The sequence below is a fragment of the Dermochelys coriacea genome, chromosome 1, assembly GCF_009764565.3.
Source record: "Dermochelys coriacea isolate rDerCor1 chromosome 1, rDerCor1.pri.v4, whole genome shotgun sequence".
Taxonomy (NCBI): Eukaryota; Metazoa; Chordata; order Testudines; family Dermochelyidae; genus Dermochelys; species Dermochelys coriacea.
Genome location: NC_050068.2, coordinates 6,537,610 through 6,555,577, shown reverse-complemented (window position 1 = coordinate 6,555,577; position 17,968 = coordinate 6,537,610). Strand labels below are relative to the sequence as shown.

The 17,968-nt window shown below is 55.6% G+C and overlaps 1 protein-coding gene across 2 annotated transcripts; it reads right to left on the bottom strand.

Annotated features, from left to right (window-relative positions):
• Positions 1 to 1,083: 1,083 nt before the first annotated feature.
• On the bottom strand, positions 1,084 to 8,897 carry LOC119846617 (secreted frizzled-related protein 2-like). 2 transcript variants are annotated; one of them, XM_038380506.2, is made up of 4 exons: positions 8,653 to 8,897; positions 5,929 to 6,441; positions 3,749 to 3,826; positions 1,084 to 2,560 (listed from the first exon to the last, which is right to left on the bottom strand). In XM_038380506.2, exons 1-4 carry the CDS (start codon positions 8,756 to 8,758, stop codon positions 2,256 to 2,258), a joined length of 1,002 nt encoding a protein of 333 aa, XP_038236434.1. In that variant the 5' UTR covers positions 8,759 to 8,897; the 3' UTR covers positions 1,084 to 2,255. The 2 variants fall into 2 exon arrangements, with proteins under 2 accessions (XP_038236434.1, XP_043359120.1); XM_043503185.1 differs by having other exon boundaries at positions 1,844 to 2,560; positions 8,498 to 8,730.
• Between the last annotated feature and the right edge of the window lie 9,071 nt (positions 8,898 to 17,968).

The window sequence follows — 17,968 nt, the reverse complement described above, 5'->3', positions numbered from 1 at the left end:
AGACTAGGAGAATGATTTGTGAGAAGATCAGGACACCTAACTTATTAGTCTCTAAGGTGCCACAAGTACTCCTTTTCTTTTTACGAATACAGACTAACATGGCTGCTACTCTGAAACTTATTTAAAACTGGCTGTGCTGGCCAGAGCAGCGGAGAATACCTCCCACGAGGGGGGCAGGCCTGCGCTGGAAGAGATGGACTAGGCCAGGGTGGGCAAACTTTTTGGCCTGAGGGCCACATTGGGGAATAGAAATTGTATGGCGGGCCATGAATGCTCACAAAATTGGGGTTGGGGGTGCGGGAGGGGGTGAGAGCTCAGGTTGGGGGTGCGGGGCTCTGGGATGGGGCTGGGGATGAGGGGTTTGGGGTGTAGGAGGGTGCTCTGGGCTGGGACTGAGGGGTTCGGAGGGCAGGAGTGGGATCAGGGCTGGGGCAGGGGTGCAGGAAGGGGTGCAGGTTCCCGCTGGGGGTGCGGGCTCTGGGGTGAGGCTGGGGATGAGAGGTTTGGGGTGCAGGAGGGTGCTCCAGGCTGGGATTGAGGGAATTTGGAGAGCAGGAGAGGGATCAGAGCTGGGGCAGGGGAGTGGCTCAGGGGTGCAGGTTTCAAGTGGTGCTTACCTCAAGCGGCTCCCGGAAGCAGTGGCATGTCCCTTCTCTGGCTTCTCCGCGGAAGCACAGCCAGGAGGCTCTGCACGCTGCCCCATCCGCAGGCACCACCCCTGCAGCTCCCATTGGAGCACGCAGGAGCCAGAGCAGGGCCATGCTGCGGCTTCCAGGAGCTGCATGGTGCAGCCCTGACCCTACGCTCTGGCTGGAGCGCTGGAGCAGGGCTGAGCCGTGTGGTCTGGCCCCCAACCCAGCGCCCCAGCCAGTGCGGGGCTGAGCCGCGTGGTGCAGCCCCCGACCCCGCTCTGCAGCGGGAGCTTGTGGGCTGGCTTAAAACAGCTCTGGCCCGCCAGCCATAGTTTGCCCACCCTTGGGCTAGGTGGTGATTCGAGTCTTTTCCACTTACACTGTTTGCTTGACAGTTCACTGGAGAGTCCTTTGTTGGGCTCATGTAGCCAAAGATCAACAAGCAGGCAGATTAACGAGCAGAATATTTTTATTAAAGCAAATTCCGAAGCTGAGCCCAAACTGGCAATAGATTTGCCATCAATGCATGCAGGTATTTGCACAGGCACTTATTAGTGTTGCACGCCCAACCACAGTAGCTGTGCGTGCCGGTAACTAACCGGACGTGTAATTGGTCAGTTGGCACAGAGACACAGACGTTATCTACACGCGTTGGAATGCTTGGAGGTACAAAAACCTGGCCGCAGATTTGCAGGAGGGGCGAGAGTCCGGGCGGGAGATGGAGGTGGAGCATTTGCAGAGTCTCTTGGGAGCTCGTTTGAGGCACCCATTCCCCCACGTGACTGCTGCTGGCACCTCCCGCTCTGCCCGCTGTTCTCCTATTTCCCCCCACGAGCTCTCCCTTCTCTGACCCAGGGATGAAGTGAGGTGGTAGTTTATTGGGATTTCACCTCTCTCCTGGCCACCAGCATGTTCTTCCTATACCAGGGGTGGCCAACCTGGGGTTCCAGAAGTTTATATGCGGCTCCTTGTCTAGGCACCGACTCTAGGGCTGGAGCTACAGGCACCAACTTTCCAATGGGCCGGGGGGGTGCTCACTGCTCACCCCCTGGCTCTGCCTCAGGCCCTGCCCCCACTCCACCCCTTCCAGCCCCCTCCCCTGAGCCTGCCATGCCCTCGCTCCTCCCCCTCCCTCTCAGAGCCTCCTGCATGCCACGAAACAGCTGATCGGGAGGTGCAGGGAGGGAGGGGAGGTGCTGATCAGCAGGTGTTGGGAGTGGGTGGGGAAGCTGACGGGGGGGGGGGGCTGCTGACGTATTACTGTGGCTCTTTGGCAATGTACATTGGTAAATTCTGGCTCCTTCTCAGGCTCAGGTTGGCCACCCCGGCCCTACAGCTAACCACATCGGCCGGAGGTAGGGGGGCTGGCTTGTCTGTGCCTCTGGTCTCCTTAGTCTGCACGCACCCTCCGGAGGATGCTTGACTCAGCTGCTTCCTGGTTGAGTTTCTGGATCCCCTCTGAACGCCGTATGGGTCTGTCAGTGACTGGGGGTGTGGGGGGGCCTGTTTTCCCGGTAAGAGCCTGGCTAAATCTAACACGTTTTCCGGCTGGAGTGGGAGTGGGAAGAAGTCACAGCACGCGCAGGAGGGCTACGTTCTCAGCGCAAAGCGTGCCCCTCCCCTTTAGCACTGGATCTTCCGCACGGCCCGGGTGAATTTCTTCAGCTCCCTCTCCCCTCGCTGCCACCTCCTCACCCAGGAGATGACCAAGCGGCCAGCCACCTTGTGGCCCATGGCCAGGACCACAGTGCCCTGGCCGCGGAGTTCTTCGCAGGTGCAGGTCTCGCCGTGTGTCAGCCACAGGACCGGCTTCTTCAGCTCTTCTTCCAACCAGTCTCCCTGCTTGTAGAGGGTCCGGCTCTTGAGCTCTGGGGTCACTTTTAAGTCTCCGTCCACGCTGGACAGCGCTTTGATGCTCATTTTCAAGGCTGCGGGAGAGAGGGAGTCAGTGGGCGTTGAACAGAATGCAGGGAAACAAAGGGGGTGCTCAGCCAAACGGAAGCCGCTCAAAGGAATGACAAAAACTCATCTGTGGAACCTAATGCTGCAGGAAAGTATAGCGGCAGCCAGCGCAGTGAGAATTTCTGAAGGACTAGATGTTACTAAGAGGAGCGTCTCACTCTGCAGTGACATGAGCTTAGGATATAACTGTAGGGCAACTGTAGCTGGTCCATGTAATGAAGCAGGGATCAGCTGTCCTGTTCCAGTCCAGATGTGCCCAGCTGGGCTAATGAAGAGGACAGGGTGGTACCTGGGGGTTATACGAGGCCTCATCGAGAGCTGCTAGAGACAGAAGGTGGGTCCTGGGAGAAGGTGGAGGAAGGAAAGCAGCAGAGGGAGATGCCCGTTGGCTCTAAGCCGGAGAGCTGGAACCAAGGGCCAGAGAAGGCTGGAGATAGGGGAGCGGCAGAGGGGATTATCCGTTGGGATCTCCTTGCTGGGCAGCTGGGTGCCAGAGGAACCCTGGCAGGCTCCCAGCAGAGAAGCTGTGGGGGGTTCCCGCTGGGAAGAGCAGGGCTGTGCCCCAGAAGGAAGGGCTGGGTGGCTGTCTCAGCAGAGGAGCACTGTTAAGAGTCCAGGTCTTGTAGAAGACACCAGGATGGAGAAGGAAGCCAGGTTTTAAAGCCTACCTGCCCAGGGGGTGACATGGATGATGCTGGCTGTGGACTTAGGCACTGCCTTTTGCTAATAACCCATGATGGACCAGAGGGCAGGCTTGTACTGAAGTTGCTGGGATCCAAGAGGGAAACTGAGGTGAGGGGCCACTTGCAGAGCTGCCATGAGGCAGTGCCTAGGAGGAGGCCACTCATTTACAGCAACCCTCCTGCGTGCCTCTGGGTGTAACGTGACCACGGGCAGGGATCAGGAAGGAGCTTTTCCCCACCCCTGGTGGAGACGCAGAATCAGGTGCATGGGGGGGATGCCTGCCTTATGATGACCCATCTGGCACTGGTTAAGGCTGGGGACCAGCTGCTGCTCTAGGCAGACACTGGTCTGTTCCTGGAGGGGACAAGTCATTTTTTGCCCCGCGCCCCCAGCAGTCCCCTCTCCTCTCGGCTGACGAGTCTGATTTTCCAGCTGACAGCTGCTGGGGAGCCCTGACGCTTTCGACTCACCAAAATCTTGGCTGCAGAAGTTTTCCAGGAACTCCTTTTCGCTGTGCCCTCGGCTGATACAGGCTGCGCACACTGCGTCTGGCAGGGAAAGAAACAGCTGCATTGAGAACTGCGAGCAAGGAACCATCTGTGACGGCACAACCCAGCTCAGGGCTGAAGAACGTTTCTTTGGTTTTATAGAGAGCAGAAATCACACATCCGCCTCTCCTGGAAGACTCTGTGGAAGACTGGAGACCTGGTCTCTGTGCAATGCAACCTGATTAACTGAGATGCAAAGGGATTTTAACTCAGATTTTGTACATCTTTTTTTTTAATTTTAGTTTTTGCTAACAACCAGGGCTGGATTAACCTTTCGTGGGCCCTGTCAGCCTGGACCGTGGCCACGCCCCATGCTCTGCCCCAAGGCCCCGCCCCTGCTTGGCCTCTTCCCCTGAGGCCCCGCCCGCTGCTCACACGGGGAAGAGGAGGCAGAGAGGAGCAGGCAGCGGTTGGGGCGGAGGGGGAAGAGAGGAGCGAGTGGTGGGGGAGGCAGGGAAGGGGCGGAGAGGAGAGAGTGGGGGGCGGAGCCTCAGGGAGAAGAGGCTGAGCATGGGCGGGGCCTCAGGGCAGAGCACAGGCGGAGCGGTGGGCGTGGCCACAGTCCGGGCACCGGGGCCCCTTCTGAGTGTGGGCAGGGTGCCACTGGTGCCATTGTAAACCCACTTCTGCTAACACCTAATTGTAGGGTTGCCAGATAGCAACTGTGAAAAAACGGGACAAGGGGTGGAGGGTAATAGGCGCCTATATCAGAAAAAGTCCCCAAAAACGGGATTGTCCCTTTAAAAATGGGACATCTGGTCACCCTACCTAAGTGTCTCAACTGCCTGAAAACACTTGCAGGAAACCTCTGTTTGTTAAGGATCCAGCACCTCAGGGCTTTCAGACACAGCTTGAGAAAGCTCACAAGCCACATTCCTGAGCCCTTCAGTAAGTTTTCCAGCAAAACCAGAATTGCCGTTCCTGATATTTTAAGGTAAAACACAAAGAGAGAAATCAGTCGTTTTTAAAAGCCACCTTTCAGACCTTCTTCATACATCCCAGAGAAAAAAAAACTGGCATCAATAAACCAAGCTTTCCCTTTTGTTGGTCACCTGTCACCGAATTAAGCCTGGAAACACTGGAGTTCAGAGTCAGGAGGAAAGCTACGGGAACGAGTCATGCTCTGAAAAACACTCCTCCCAGCGCAGACTATTCAGCTTCTCAGTGAGAAGCTTGATATGTGCGGCAGCTGTGAGTATCAGTCGCAGATCCATTGGTGACATCTCTCAGCAAGGCCTGGGGGATTTCAAATGGCCAGGTGTGGCCTTTTCATCCTCGGCAGGCCACTCACTTAGGAGAAGGAAAACTTCAATTTCAAACCAGAGGGTCAGGTGTGGCCAGGTGACCTGTACAGTTTTGGAGGAAGGCTATAAGAGTCGCCAGCCCTGAACAGGGAAATGTGAGGAGAAGAGGAATGAGAAGGTAGACGGGTGAGTTGATCGTGATCTATAAGTACCTACATGCGGAGAAGACTGCCCATGCGAGAGGACTCTTTAATCTAGCAAAGCTACAACAGAGCCAATAGCTGGACGTTAAAGACAGCAACGGTCAAACTGGAAAGTAGACACAGATTTTTAACAGTGAGGGTCATTAACTATTGGAACCGCTTTCAAGGGACGGGGTCCATTCTTGGAGCCGTCACATTGAGCCTACAAGTTAAGCTCTCATTCAACTGCAAGGTATTTGGTTCTATGGAGGAAATTCCATAGCCTGCATTACGCAGGAGCCGAGACTGGATCCCAGCTAATCTTAAAATCTATAATCTACTCTGGCGACGAGAGCTATATAAATATCTAGACCGAGAGACCAGGGCATGTCTAACAGACGCTCTATATTGCCAGGTCACTGCACTCTGTCTGGCCCCTGGCGTCTGGAGATCGACTTAATCAAATACTTGAACTTTTGGGGGGGCCGTGGAGGGGAAGTAACATGATACACAAGCATGCAAACAGCTGCAGGCTGCACAGTTAAACAAGAACAGGCATCCAGCGACCCTGAACCGGAGCCAGAGCTTGATTGTGATGACCTGATGTTGAACCCCTGGTTCCTTTGCCAGGATCTCCGGGCTAAACACCAAGTGCCACCTGGCTGCTTGGCCTCACCTTCCTTCGTGAGCTGGAGTCTGTCGTCTGGGCCGGCCGGCGGGATGCACAGTTCGTTCCCCCGAGGGAACCTGCTGCAGTTGAACATCTCTGGCCATGGGAAGCCAAAGGCAGCCATGACAGGGGTGCAGCCGTCTCTCACGGCCTCGCAGAGGGATCTGCAAGGGTAGATGGGATCCTCCAGGTCGCTGATGCACACGGGGGCGAAGAGGGAGCACAGGAATTTCTTGGTGTCCCCGTGGCACTGCTTGGTGAGCAGCGGTACCCAGGAGGCAGCTTGCTGCAGAACTTCCTTCATGCTCTCATGGCCCAGCAGGTTGGGCAGCCGCATCTCGTTGTACCCGACCCCGTGGCAGAGGGTCATGCTGCTGGGGATGGGCTTGCAGCTGCTCTGCTGGGAGCTGAGCCGGGCCAGCTGGTAGGTGAAAGGAGCAGCCAGGGAAGGAGAGCGCCACGCCCACACCAGGAGGACGAGGAGCAGCAGGACATCCATCGAGAGCCTGGACGGGGACTCTGCAGGAGCAAGAGGAGGCCTCGTCATTGAGGACAATTGCAGTTCGCTGGAGCTGCTAAATCTGGGCGGGAAGTGAGATGGGACCATCCTTCCTAGAGCCCCAGCCCCAGTCACAACCATCATGCGAAATGGGTTGGGAAGCCTCAGTCCAGCCAGGTGCCCATCCCCACAACTGGCTCCCTCCAGCCCCCCCCCCCACTGCTGGCAATCTCAGCTGAGCAGGCAAGGCTACAACAGTGACTCCGCCCCCTTCCCCCCCAGAGATCAGAGGTGATGCACGTACAGTGCCTAGCGCAGGGGGTCCTGGCCTGGGGCTAGGATTCCAGGCATGACTGAAATACAAATAGTAACAATAATAGGCAGGACAAACCTAGGGGAAGCTTGTCTTAGATACTAAGGGTGAAATCCTGGCCCCACTGAAGCCTATGGGGGTTTTGCTGTTGACTTCAGTGGAGCCAGGATTTCACCCCTGCTGCTGTCATGGGTGGGGAGTATGTCAATCAAACGCCACCTCCGGTAACTCATGGCATTATGGAAGCTCCCACAGCCTCCTGCACTAGCGAGGAGGTGCTGGCGGGGTAGGTCAGTGAGAAAGCAGTTTGTTTCATCAACACTTTTAACTTTGCTCCCCACTGAAATGCAGTCACCCTGGGGCAGAACACGCCAGCCGTTTATCAGCAAAGACTGGCACTACGTAGACGTTCAGGAAAGGAAAGGAAGAGTAGCCCTGTATCCACATGAACCTGCCAGGAGCACCCGGAGGCTAAATTCAATCACCCAAATTGCAATCAGGCCAGGACCCCTGCGCTTAACCGCCCTGAGTCTTGCAAAAAATGTTCTGGGACTTTTAACCACCACCTGTGGTCGCCCGGAGCTCAGTTTTATTCCCATCCAGCGCTGCCAGTCTCACAGCTCCTCCTAGCCCCCCTCCACACCCTGCTTCAGCCCTGACTCCGAGGGTCATCTCCTGACCCTCCAGACCGACTGGTTGCCAGAAGTTGGTGGTTCGCGCTGCTGCTTGTGTAGCAAATCTCCCTTCACAGAGGCCTTGTCCGTGCTAGGGAAAGGAACACACGTCCTCAGCCAGGGGCATCCACACTGGAGCTCCCTGGGGCGCAAGTGCTGGCTGAGACAGGGCTCAGGCATGACAGGGCGGGAAGGACACCTGAGCCCCAGCTGCACCCAGGGCTGGGACAGAGGCACTTGCCTCCTAGGTGAGGCCGAAGGGAACTGGTTCCCCAGCCAATCTGGGCTCTTGGGCTGTGCAGCAACGTGCTCTGACAAGGACCTCGCTCCCTCTCCCTCCTCCTCACCGCCCCATTCACTTCCCTCCCTTACGGCCCCTCTCTTTGTTCATCTCCTTTCAACCAGGAACGATGCAGGCGTGAAAGAGGTAGAGCATCAACGACGTGGACTCCCAGGGTCTGATCCTAGCTCTGCCACCAACTCCCTGTCAGACCATGGGCATGGCCCTGCTCCTCCCTGTGCCTTGGTTTCCCCCTCTATAACAAGGGGGAAATTATACTGGCACAGGGAAAAACAATCCCCCCCCACACACCTCCCTTCCTGTAGGGTGACCAGACAGCAAGTGTGAAAAATCGGGACGGGGGCTGGGGGGTAATAGGTGCCTATATAAGAAGAAGAACCAAAAATCAGGACTGTCCCTATAAAATCGGGACATCTGGTCACCCTACCTCTCTGGGAAGCTGCGAGCATTAACTAGCTCATGTTTGTAAAGAGCGCTGGGATCCTCGGGTAAAGTGGCTGGAGAAGGGCCACTTACTATTGTTCTGAGCAGGACAAAAATCCCGCCTCCCGGTTTTTCGCTGCTCCTAGCCCTGTTCTATTCTCAGCTTCCACAGTTAATTCCCCAGGGGGATTGTTTCCCTGTGGAGAGCAATGCACCTCGTCCGGCTTCTTGATCTCCCCTCTCCCCTCCTCCCCAGCATCAACCTCCCGGCCTGGACCCCTTGGCCCTGTTCGCTTCTGGAGGTTTCACGCATGCAGCAAAAAGAAACTAACGCAAGGCAAAGCCATTTCCAGCCTTCACGGTACCTTCTCTGCTGGGATCCAGGCAAGACAATCTGGAAGCAGATTGGCACCGTTAGCCTCTTGCTTTAGATCCTTCCCCTCCTGGACTTGCAGGGCTGTAAGTTCTAAGTGCCTTCTGCAGGAATTCTGACGCTTTTATAAGAACCACAACCCCTTACCTGGGAGCTCCGGCTGGCTTTGTGAGCCTGAAACCAGGATGTTTATCCTCGGAAAATTATAGGTTTTGGTAACAGGAGCGTAGACCACAGGGATGTGTTTGGTCATGACCACACAAGTGCATGTATTTAACTGCAGGAAATCCAAGGCCTAGGAAGGGGTTGTAAAATCCTACCATGTAATTATACCTCTTTTCTCCAGCACAATAAAATCAGAGCTTCAGGCGCTGCTTTCTCCAAGCCACCCATCTGCCTCGTCACTCCAGCCGCCCTGGCGAAGAGCCACCAAAACGTTCGTTGGTTCTGATGTTAAAACCAAACCCTTATCTTCTCAAGCATCAGCAAGGGGGGGTTACGACCATCCAGAGCTGCAAAGAGAGGCCAGAAAACAACCAAACACCCAACAGCATTGGGCCCCAGGCCCCTCGCCAGCAAAGGAAAGGAAAGCAGCAAAGAAATGGACCAAGATGAATTGTTTGTAAGGGGGTGGATTTTTGTAGAATGGTTTGTAAGCAAGTAGCCACAAGGAAGTTCAGAACCAACTGTTTGTTGGTGGTGACCCCCAAGGCTGCCGAGGTATCTATGATAATATATTTTGCATTTTTATTGCAGTGATCTCCAAGCACTTTAAAAATAAAAAGGGAGTCGGAATCACCCCTGGGAAGAGGTCACACCACTGAGGTCAGTGGATCTCCACCAGGGGATGAATTTGGCCCATTAAGGGACATAGGCAAGGAAGAGAGGATGGGCTTGTCGTGAAGTCACTGGATTGGGAGGAAGTCTGGGCTCCATTCCTGGCTCTGCCACAGGTCTCCCTGGGTGACCTTGAGCTAGTCACTTTGTCGCTTTGTGCCTCAGTTTCCCCATTTGCCAAATGGGGCTACTCCTCTTCCTCACAGGGACGTTGGGTAGGTAAATCTATACACAGTTGGGAGGTGCTCAGAATGTCAGCCAATGGGGATCTTTTTTGCAGATTTGCTGGAATGTGATTCATTTATGGGCTCAGAATCAGGCAGCAGAATTCAATCATTTCTAATATTTCACTGATTTCTATAAGCAATAGAGTAGACACTCTACAGTTCTACATCTACAGTGATAAACTTTACAGAGATCCTCTGGAGTAACAACTCCAGGAACTTTACTGTTGTCACCAGGCTGGAACTATCTGAAACTCGGATCCTACAGCTCCAACAGCCCGGTCCCCTCCCATTTGATCTAAAGGAGAATCTCCGTCTCTTGTTTGCAGTATACATGCAGTATACAAGTTGAGCAGTTCCAATTCTATTCGATAGAGGGCAGTGTTGATGCATACACCCTAGGCCAGGGGTGTGAAAACTTTTTGGCCTGAGGGCCACATCTGGGTATGGAAATTGTATGGTGGACTATGAATGCTCATGAAATTGGGGGTTGGGATGAGGGCTCCAGGGTGGGCTTGGGGTGCAGGAGGGTGCTCAGGGCTGGGACCGAGGGGTTCGGAGGGCAGGAGGGGGATCAGGGCTGGGGCAGGGGGTTGGGGCTGGGGGGGAGGCTCCAGGTGGCACTTACCTCAAGCAGCTCCCAGAAGCAGTGGCATATCCCCCCTCCAGCTCCTACGTGGAGGTGCGGTCAGGCAGCTCTGCGCACTGCCCTGACTGCAGGCACTGCCCCTGTAGCTCCCATTGGCTGCAGTTCCCGGCCAATGGGAGTTGCAGGGCGGTGCTTGGGGCAGTGGCAGCATGCGGAGCCCCCTGCTTGCCCCTATGCATAGGAGCTGTAGGGGGGACGTGCCGCTGCTTCCAGGACCCGTGCGGAGCAGGGCAAGCCCCCGACCCTGCTCCCTGCCTGGAGCACCGGAGCGGGGTAAGCCCCTAGCTCTGCTCCCCAGCAGGAGCTCGAGGGCCGGATTAAAATGTCTGGAAGGCCGGATGCGGCCCCCGGGCCATAGTTTGCCCACCCCCGCCCTAGGCAGTTCATTACAAGAGTAATGTCCCCAGTGAGGAGAAACGTCCCTTTGAAGAGCCCAGCAATGCTAGGTTGACCAAGAGACTCCAATGAGTAAAGCTCCATTTGTTTCTCCCTGTGCCTGCAACAAACAGCCTCATTCTCTTCCTTCTGGCCACTAACTCCCCTTCTCCCCCAGCCTCAGCAGCTTCTCACTTAATCCTGAGAATAGTTTAAACGGCAAAAGAAAAGGAACTTGTCGGAATGGAATTGCTTGGGCTCAAAGGACTACAGGACCAGCGGGAGGTTTGGAAAACCAGCTGTGGAGGGAGACTAAAGGAGATTAATCTAATTGGTTTATTGATGGGAAGGCTATGAGGTCATTTAATCCTGCTCCGGAAGTACCCCCATTGGAAGGAGCTGTCTGATGCCAGAGGGCTCCTTACTTTGGCTGATAAAGGTGTATCAGATCCACTGAAGTCAGCCCGACGCAGACTGGAAATCAGGAGCGTGTTTTGAATGGGGAGGGTAATTAACCATGGGAGCAGATTGCCACGGGATGCGGTCAGCTCTCCATCACTTGGGACTTTAATCAGGACTGCCTGGCTCTTTCTCCCAGGGCTGCTCTAGTTCAGCTACAGGTTACTGGGTGGGAGGCAGGCATCACCGGCTGACACGGTCTGGTCTGGGCTGTGCAGAGGGTCAGGCTAAATCTGGCCGTAACATGTAGGCGCCAATAAATCCCTCAGCTTGTGAGCAGCTGCCTCCTTTCCCATCTCCCTGACAGGTGTATCACCTGGTTAGATTGTTTAAGCTCTTCAGGGCAGGGACCACGTCTCCAGTGCACGAACCCCATAGTACCAGGAGATCTGCCTGAGCCTGCTCTCCGCCCACTAGGACCAGCAGAATGCGCACAGGGCTCAAAAAAGGCGTCTCTCTCCTAACCTGCAGCCTCCCTGGCTCTTCCTATCCTGCCTGCCCATCTCGGCCCCCCCTGCTACTCCAGGCTCTGACTCCCCACCCCCAGTTCTGCCGCAGCCCCTCAGTCTTGACTCAACCCCTAGCTGGGAACCTGTCCTGATCTGAGCCTCCCCATTACACAGTCATTCAGGGACAGACAGGGACCAGCATCCCTGCAGGAAAGATGTTCAGTTGCCCAGAGATTTCATTTACTGGGAATTTAACCAAGATGATTGAGCCTGGCTGTGCCGAGCCGACCAGACCAGTGCATTGAACCCGCCGCCACCAGAGAGAAGGGGAAGTTTTAGCAACGTTGTGCCCCTGCCACCGTGACTGGGAACACCCCAGGGGTCAGAGTAAGTGGCTCTGGGACAGAAAAGGAAGTTGACAGAAAGGGCTGCTGGAGGAATAGGTCTGAACAATCCAGCTATAGAATTAGTCATGAACTTGAGCCAAGCCATCAATTACACTCCCCTCCCCACTAGGCATCGTGAAACTGAAATTCCAGGTGGAGGAGAGCTTTCCCTCCTCCAAATCTCACTCCTCGAGACCCACTTGGGAAACAGGGAGAGCCTTTGGATAACTGCTTCGGACAATCACAGACATTAGAGACATAGTGGGACTAGCAGGTCACCCTGGGCAGCCATGAGGGGGCCAGGAATAGCTCTCTGTGGTGTGTTTAACAAGGGATGGGGGGTTGCACTGCTGGGTAAAAAATCCATCTGCCTCTTTAGGGTGTGTCCTTCTAGAAGGATTCATGGCCCTGTGGGTGAGCCACCGAGTCAGGAGATCTGCGTTTGGTTGCCAGGCTCTGACACTGACGCACCGTGTTCCCTCGGGCAAGTCATCTGAGGCCACATTTTCAGAAGCGGCCATTGATTTGGGGAGCCCAGCCTGAGATGCCTTGGGTCTGGTTTTCAGAGAGAGTTCAGTCTCCATGGCCCCTTCAGACATTGGCCTCAGCACAAGGCTGCCAGCTACAGAGCCTAATTTGCACACACACAAACTGGGGGGTGTCCCTGCAAACAATAAACCCCTTTGTCTGCTTGAGGTGCAGGATCTTTGTGCGGGGAAATCATACCGCAGCTTTCTCAAACAGCCCACACTTTGGTTCCAGTTTTGCTCCTGCTGGCATCAGCAAACCCCCTGCGGCTCCTTCCGTCGTTTACTCCATCCCCAGGAAGTAAAGACCCTCCGGCTGGAACCTAGTTGACCATCTCGTTGACAGGGCCTGAGCCAGACCAGGTTCCAGTTCCCGCTCCCATAGCTGTTACAGCTCTCCCAGACTAGTAGGACTCAAAGCTTGTTAGCGGTCACATCAGCTCTGTGGATGTGACTTGTAGACACATGAGAAGATGCCATTTTCTGACCATCACTGCCCAGCCTCGGGCAGCTGTGACAGCAAGTGACCATCTGAAACCGCCTCTGATTATTATAACAATGCACAACTATTGAGGTAACTGCATTACAAGGTGGTCAGCTGACTGCATGCACGTAGCATTGTAGAACAGAACTCGCAACCTTTGGCTCCGAGATTGTCAGATTCGTTGCAGTCTCCTGTTTTACCGCAGCCAGTAGAGGGGATGGGCATGCCCAAAGAGGTCTGTTGAGTGCCATCCAGGAGAGGGTGGTAGTGTGCCCACTCAGCATATGCACCTGCCCGCCCATATACATCTGACGCTAGAATCCTGATCCAAACAACCTCACTGAAAAACTAATAATGCTCAAAAACATAGATTAACTCCTGATGAGCAGGGTGCAGCTTCCTGGGAAAGACCGATGAACATTAAGTAGCTAGAGCGGTGCAGATCCTCACACAGCACAGTAACGTAACTCTAGGAGATTATTCTGTGACCGCGAAATACTCAAAGCACCGGCAGGACTTTGCCAGTTACAAGCTGGAAATAGAAGTCAAGAGACTCAGCCCACGTGGAAGTCCAAAGAGGAACAGCTCTGTAGCTCATGTGATGGAAGAGAGATTAAAACTGAAACACATTTTCTACTCGACTGTTCAAAATATGAAGCAAGAGGGGAAAGCAGCTTCCTCAAATCCTCTCAGAAAACACTAAAAAGCCAGGAAGAAAAATGGAGCTGAGTTTGGTTAGGAGAAGTGAAAGAGACAGAAAGATAGCCTCGCAATATGCAACAACCTACTATCAGATTGGAAATGAATGGCAATGAATGGACACGTGCTACAGAATCTCAGTGTCAGAATCCTACGCTGGCACCTCACTGCACTTCATTTCATTTTGGCAACTTCATCCCTAACGGTAGGAATGCATCCGATGAAGTGAGCTGTAGCTCACGAAAGCTTATGCTCAAAGAAATTTGTTAGTCTCTAAGGTGCCACAAGTCCGCCTTTTCTTTTTGTAGGAGTAAATACACCGGAGGGATGAATACAGGAAGGGAGGGGAGTTATTTCAGTTAAGTGCCAATGTAGACACAAGAGCAAACAGATATAAACTGACAGGTTTCAGAGTAGCAGCCGTGTTAGTCTGTATTCGCAAAAAGAAAAGGAGTACTTCTAAGGTGCCACAAGTACTCCTTTTCTTTTTTAGATATAAACTGGTAATCGACAAGTTTAGGCTTGAAATTAGATGAAGGTTTCTAACCATCAGAGGAGGGAAGTTCTGGAGCAGCCTTCCAAAGGGAGCAGTGGGGGCAAAAACCCTAACTGGTTTTAAAACTGAGTTTATGGAGGGAATGGTGTGATGGGACTGCTTACAATGGCACATGGCCCAACGACGACTGCTAGCAGCAAATATCCCCAGTAGCTGGAGATGGGACACTAGATGGGGTGTTCTCTGAGTTACCACAGAGAATTCTTTCCCAGGTGTCTGGCAGTTGGATCTTGCCCACATGCTCAGGGTCTAATTGATTGCCACATTTGGGGTCAGGAAGGAATTGCCCCCCATGTCAGATGGGCAGAGACCCTGGGGTTTTTCTTGCCTTCCTCTGCAGGATGGGGCACAGGTCACTTGCAGTTTTAAACTAGTGTAAATGGTGGATTCTCTGTAACTTGAAGTCTTTAAATCATGATTTGAGGACTTCAGTAACTCAGCCAGAGGTTTGGGGTCTATTACAGGAGTGGGTGGGTGAGATTCAGTGGCCTGCGATGTGTAGGAGGTCAGACTAAATGATCATGATGGCCCCTTCTGGCCTTAGTCTATGAGTCTTTGCTGGAGCTGGATGAATAAGGTATGTTGAGTAACTTTCCCAAGATGCTCATATAACACAGGTCACTCAACAAAGTTCAAACTCTCCCATTCTGAGATTTGGTTTATTAACAAAGAAATGAACAATAAAAAAAATATATAGCTCAGCTCAAACTTTTTCCTCGCCTGGCATGCTGTTACTGTTCCTCCTGCTGCATTGCTCAGCCCACACCTTTGGTCCTTTCTCTCTAGAGAGCCACACCCACTTCCTGCATGTCCTGATGAAGTAACCAGTCACCAGAACCTACTTGATCCTATCGGGAAAGGGTTAACCTTTGCTGACAGGATGGAGTGTGCCTTGTGCCTACACCCAAGAGGGCTGTGATCAGTTATCAGCTGGGAAACTTGCACAGAGCCACCACCATCCATCAGTGCAGGTGCAGTCCACTGAGTGGCAAACAGTCCTCCTCCCACTGGTGTCCCACGGCGCACTGCACAAGTGGCCTGTCTGGCCATCTTTCTGCATGTCGCTGCCCAAGCGTCCACACGGCTGAAAGCTCCAGACAGGTAGCGCTGCGCAAAGCATGGGGCTCTGCTACAAATTGTCTTCAGAGCAGGCCGTTTCATCTGGAGACAGAGCTTCCCCAGCCACGCCAGTGAATATTCCCCATAACCCACCTCGCTCAAAGGGCTCGGTGACCCTTTCGTGAATGTACTAGCAGGAGGATATCTGTTTTAATTATTCACCCAGCTCAGCTCATCCCGCCAACGAGGCTGGTGGACTTGGACGTACATTCCATCTCGTAGCTGACAATCGTGGGAACACAAACCACCGCATTGCTCGGGTTACAAAGAAAAAGGGAAGCGTGCGTCTAAACCCTAGGGCCACCCCAAGTCAGGTTCTGTGCGCCAGGTCTGCAACAGGTAACACGGCCCAACGAGAGAGGCATTGACAGTGATTCCACAGTTACCATTGCACTGAGATTTGCACTTAAAACAGGGCCGCGGTCCCTCTGTTACAACACATGTTCACGAGTGGGCTTAAATCTCCGCATTTCCCACCCAGGGGACACGTGAATTTTCTATCCTGTTTTACGACTTCTATTTTGACTCTTTAGCAGAGGAAACGTTTTAAAACCATCCAAAACGGGGCTCTATCTGGCTCCCTCCTGCTAAGCAGCTATAGAAGGCCAAATCCATTGGCGCGGCACCAACGTACACCAGCTGAGCAGCTGGGCTCCATCATACTAACAGCTGGTAGATAAGGGAATGGCTCCGTGTTTTTACTGAAGCACCAAAGCTGCTGTTTCCCTTGTGCCTGAGTTTTTATCTCCAGGAAAAGCAACTGGAACCGCTCAGATCCCTCAGCTGCTTCCCTTACCGATCACGGCCCCCCTGCCTCCCGAACTCTCCTCCCTAGCTCCTGGCTATAGACTTCGTAGCAGCTCAGCCTAGCTACCTCTGGACTCCCCCCTTCCCGCTAGCTCCAGCAGCCTTGGCAGTCCTTGGCGGGCCTTTTTGTCAGGCCGGGATCCACCCTCTCGCAAAGGACAGGAGTTCCCTCGGAGCAAAGCAGTGGGTCTCTGCCAAGTTGGGCCGCGACCCTTCTCATCTCTAGGACTGCAATAATTAACACCCCCGGCCCCCCGCAAATATCACAGCAAAAAGGAAGGAGGCTGCAGGATAACCCGAGTCCACTGTGCCTTCTGGTGGGTTGGTGCGGTTCTAGAGGGCTCCGGCCAGGGGTCTTTGTGGGAGCCATTATTCATGGCTGTGAGCGGAGCAAGGAAGTAATGTATGTGCCAGCCTGCACCCTCCAACCATAATTACAGCCGATTAATGGTCACATGACCCTTATCTAACCCCCAGCCCCCCCAAGGGACCACGTGGCAGTGAGAGGCAGCCACTGCTGGCCGTTCCCTGCCGCCTGCTTTGGGGGGGTTGTGGGGGGGGGAGAAGGCTGGAGGAGGCTCTGCAGGGGAAGCCTGGCTCTCTGCCTGCACCAGGGACCCGCAGTCGGGGAGAGGGGAGACAGCAGGGGCAGGGCAGGCCCCATGTCTGAGCTGGGGACAGCGGGGGGGGGTGTTTCAGGTCCCATGTCCAAGCCGGGATATGGGGGGTCCTGGGTCCAGTCCCTATGACAAGGATGGGGAGGAGGGGGTCTGGTCCCTGTGTCTGAGATGGCAGGAAACGGGGGGTCCAGTCCCCGTGTCTGAGATGGGGGGTGTGTCCGTCCATGTGTCTGAGCGGCTTGGGGGACAGGGGGATCTGATCCCCATGTCCGAGCCGGGGACGAGGACAATCCCCATAGCTGCGATGGGGGGATGGGCGGTTCAGGCCCCGTGTCGGCGATGGGGGGGTCCGGGCCCCCTGTGTGAGGTGGGGGGGTCGGGCCCGTGTCGGGGATGGCGGGGGGGGTCCGGGCCCCTGTGTGAGGTGGGGGGGTCAGAATGGTGGGGGGTCGGGCCCGTGTCGGGGATGGCGGGGGGGGTCCGGGCCCCTGTGTGAGGTGGGGGGGGTCGGGCCCGTGTCGGGGATGGCGGGGGGGGCCGGGCCCCTGTGTGAGGTGGGGGGGTCGGGCCCGTGTCGGGGATGGGGGGGGTCCGGGCCCCTGTGTGAGGTGGGGGGGGTCGGGCCCATGTCGGGGATGGCGGGGGGCTCCAGGCCCCTGTGTGAGTTGGGGGTTTGGGCCCGTGTCGGGGATGGCGGGGGGGGTCCGGGCCCCTGTGTGAGGTGGGGGGGGTCGGGCCCGTGTCGGGGATGGCGGGGGGGTCCGGGCCCCTGTGTGAGGGGGGGGGGGTCGGGCCCGTGTCGGGGATGGGGGGGGTCCGGGCCCCTGTGTGAGGTGGGGGGGTCAGAATGGTGGGGGGTCGGGCCTGTGTCGGGGATGGCGGGGGGGGTCCGGGCCCCTGTGTGAGGTGGGGGGGTCGGGCCCGTGTCGGCGATGGCGGGGGGGGTCCGGGCCCCTGTGTGAGGTGGGGGGGTCGGGCCCGTGTCGGGGATGGCGGGGGGGGTCCGGGCCCCTGTGTGAGGTGGGGGGGTCGGGCCCGTGTCGGAGTTGGCGGGGGGGGTCCGGGCCCCTGTGTGAGGTGGGGGGGTCGGGCCCGTGTCGGGGATGGGGGGAGTCCGGGCCCCTGTGTGAGGTGGGGGGGGTCGGGCCCGTGTCGGGGATAGCGGGGGGGTCCGGGCCCCTGTGAGAGGTGGGGGGGTCGGGCCCGTGTCGGGGATGGCGGGGGAGGTCCGGGCCCCTGTGTGAGGTGGGGGGGTCGGGCCCGTGTCGGGGA

Coding starts and splice junctions, on each gene's coding strand:
- LOC119846617 (XM_038380506.2), bottom strand. CDS start 8,758: ATGACCAAACACATCCCTGTGGTCTACGCTCCTGTTACCAAAACCTAT. Junction 6,442..8,652: donor AAGCCAGCCGGAGCTCCCAG/GTAAGGGGTTGT, acceptor TTGCTCCTGCAG/AGTCCCCGTCCAGGCTCTCG. Junction 3,827..5,928: donor ACTCCAGCTCACGAAGGAAG/GTGAGGCCAAGC, acceptor TTTCCCTGCCAG/ACGCAGTGTGCGCAGCCTGT.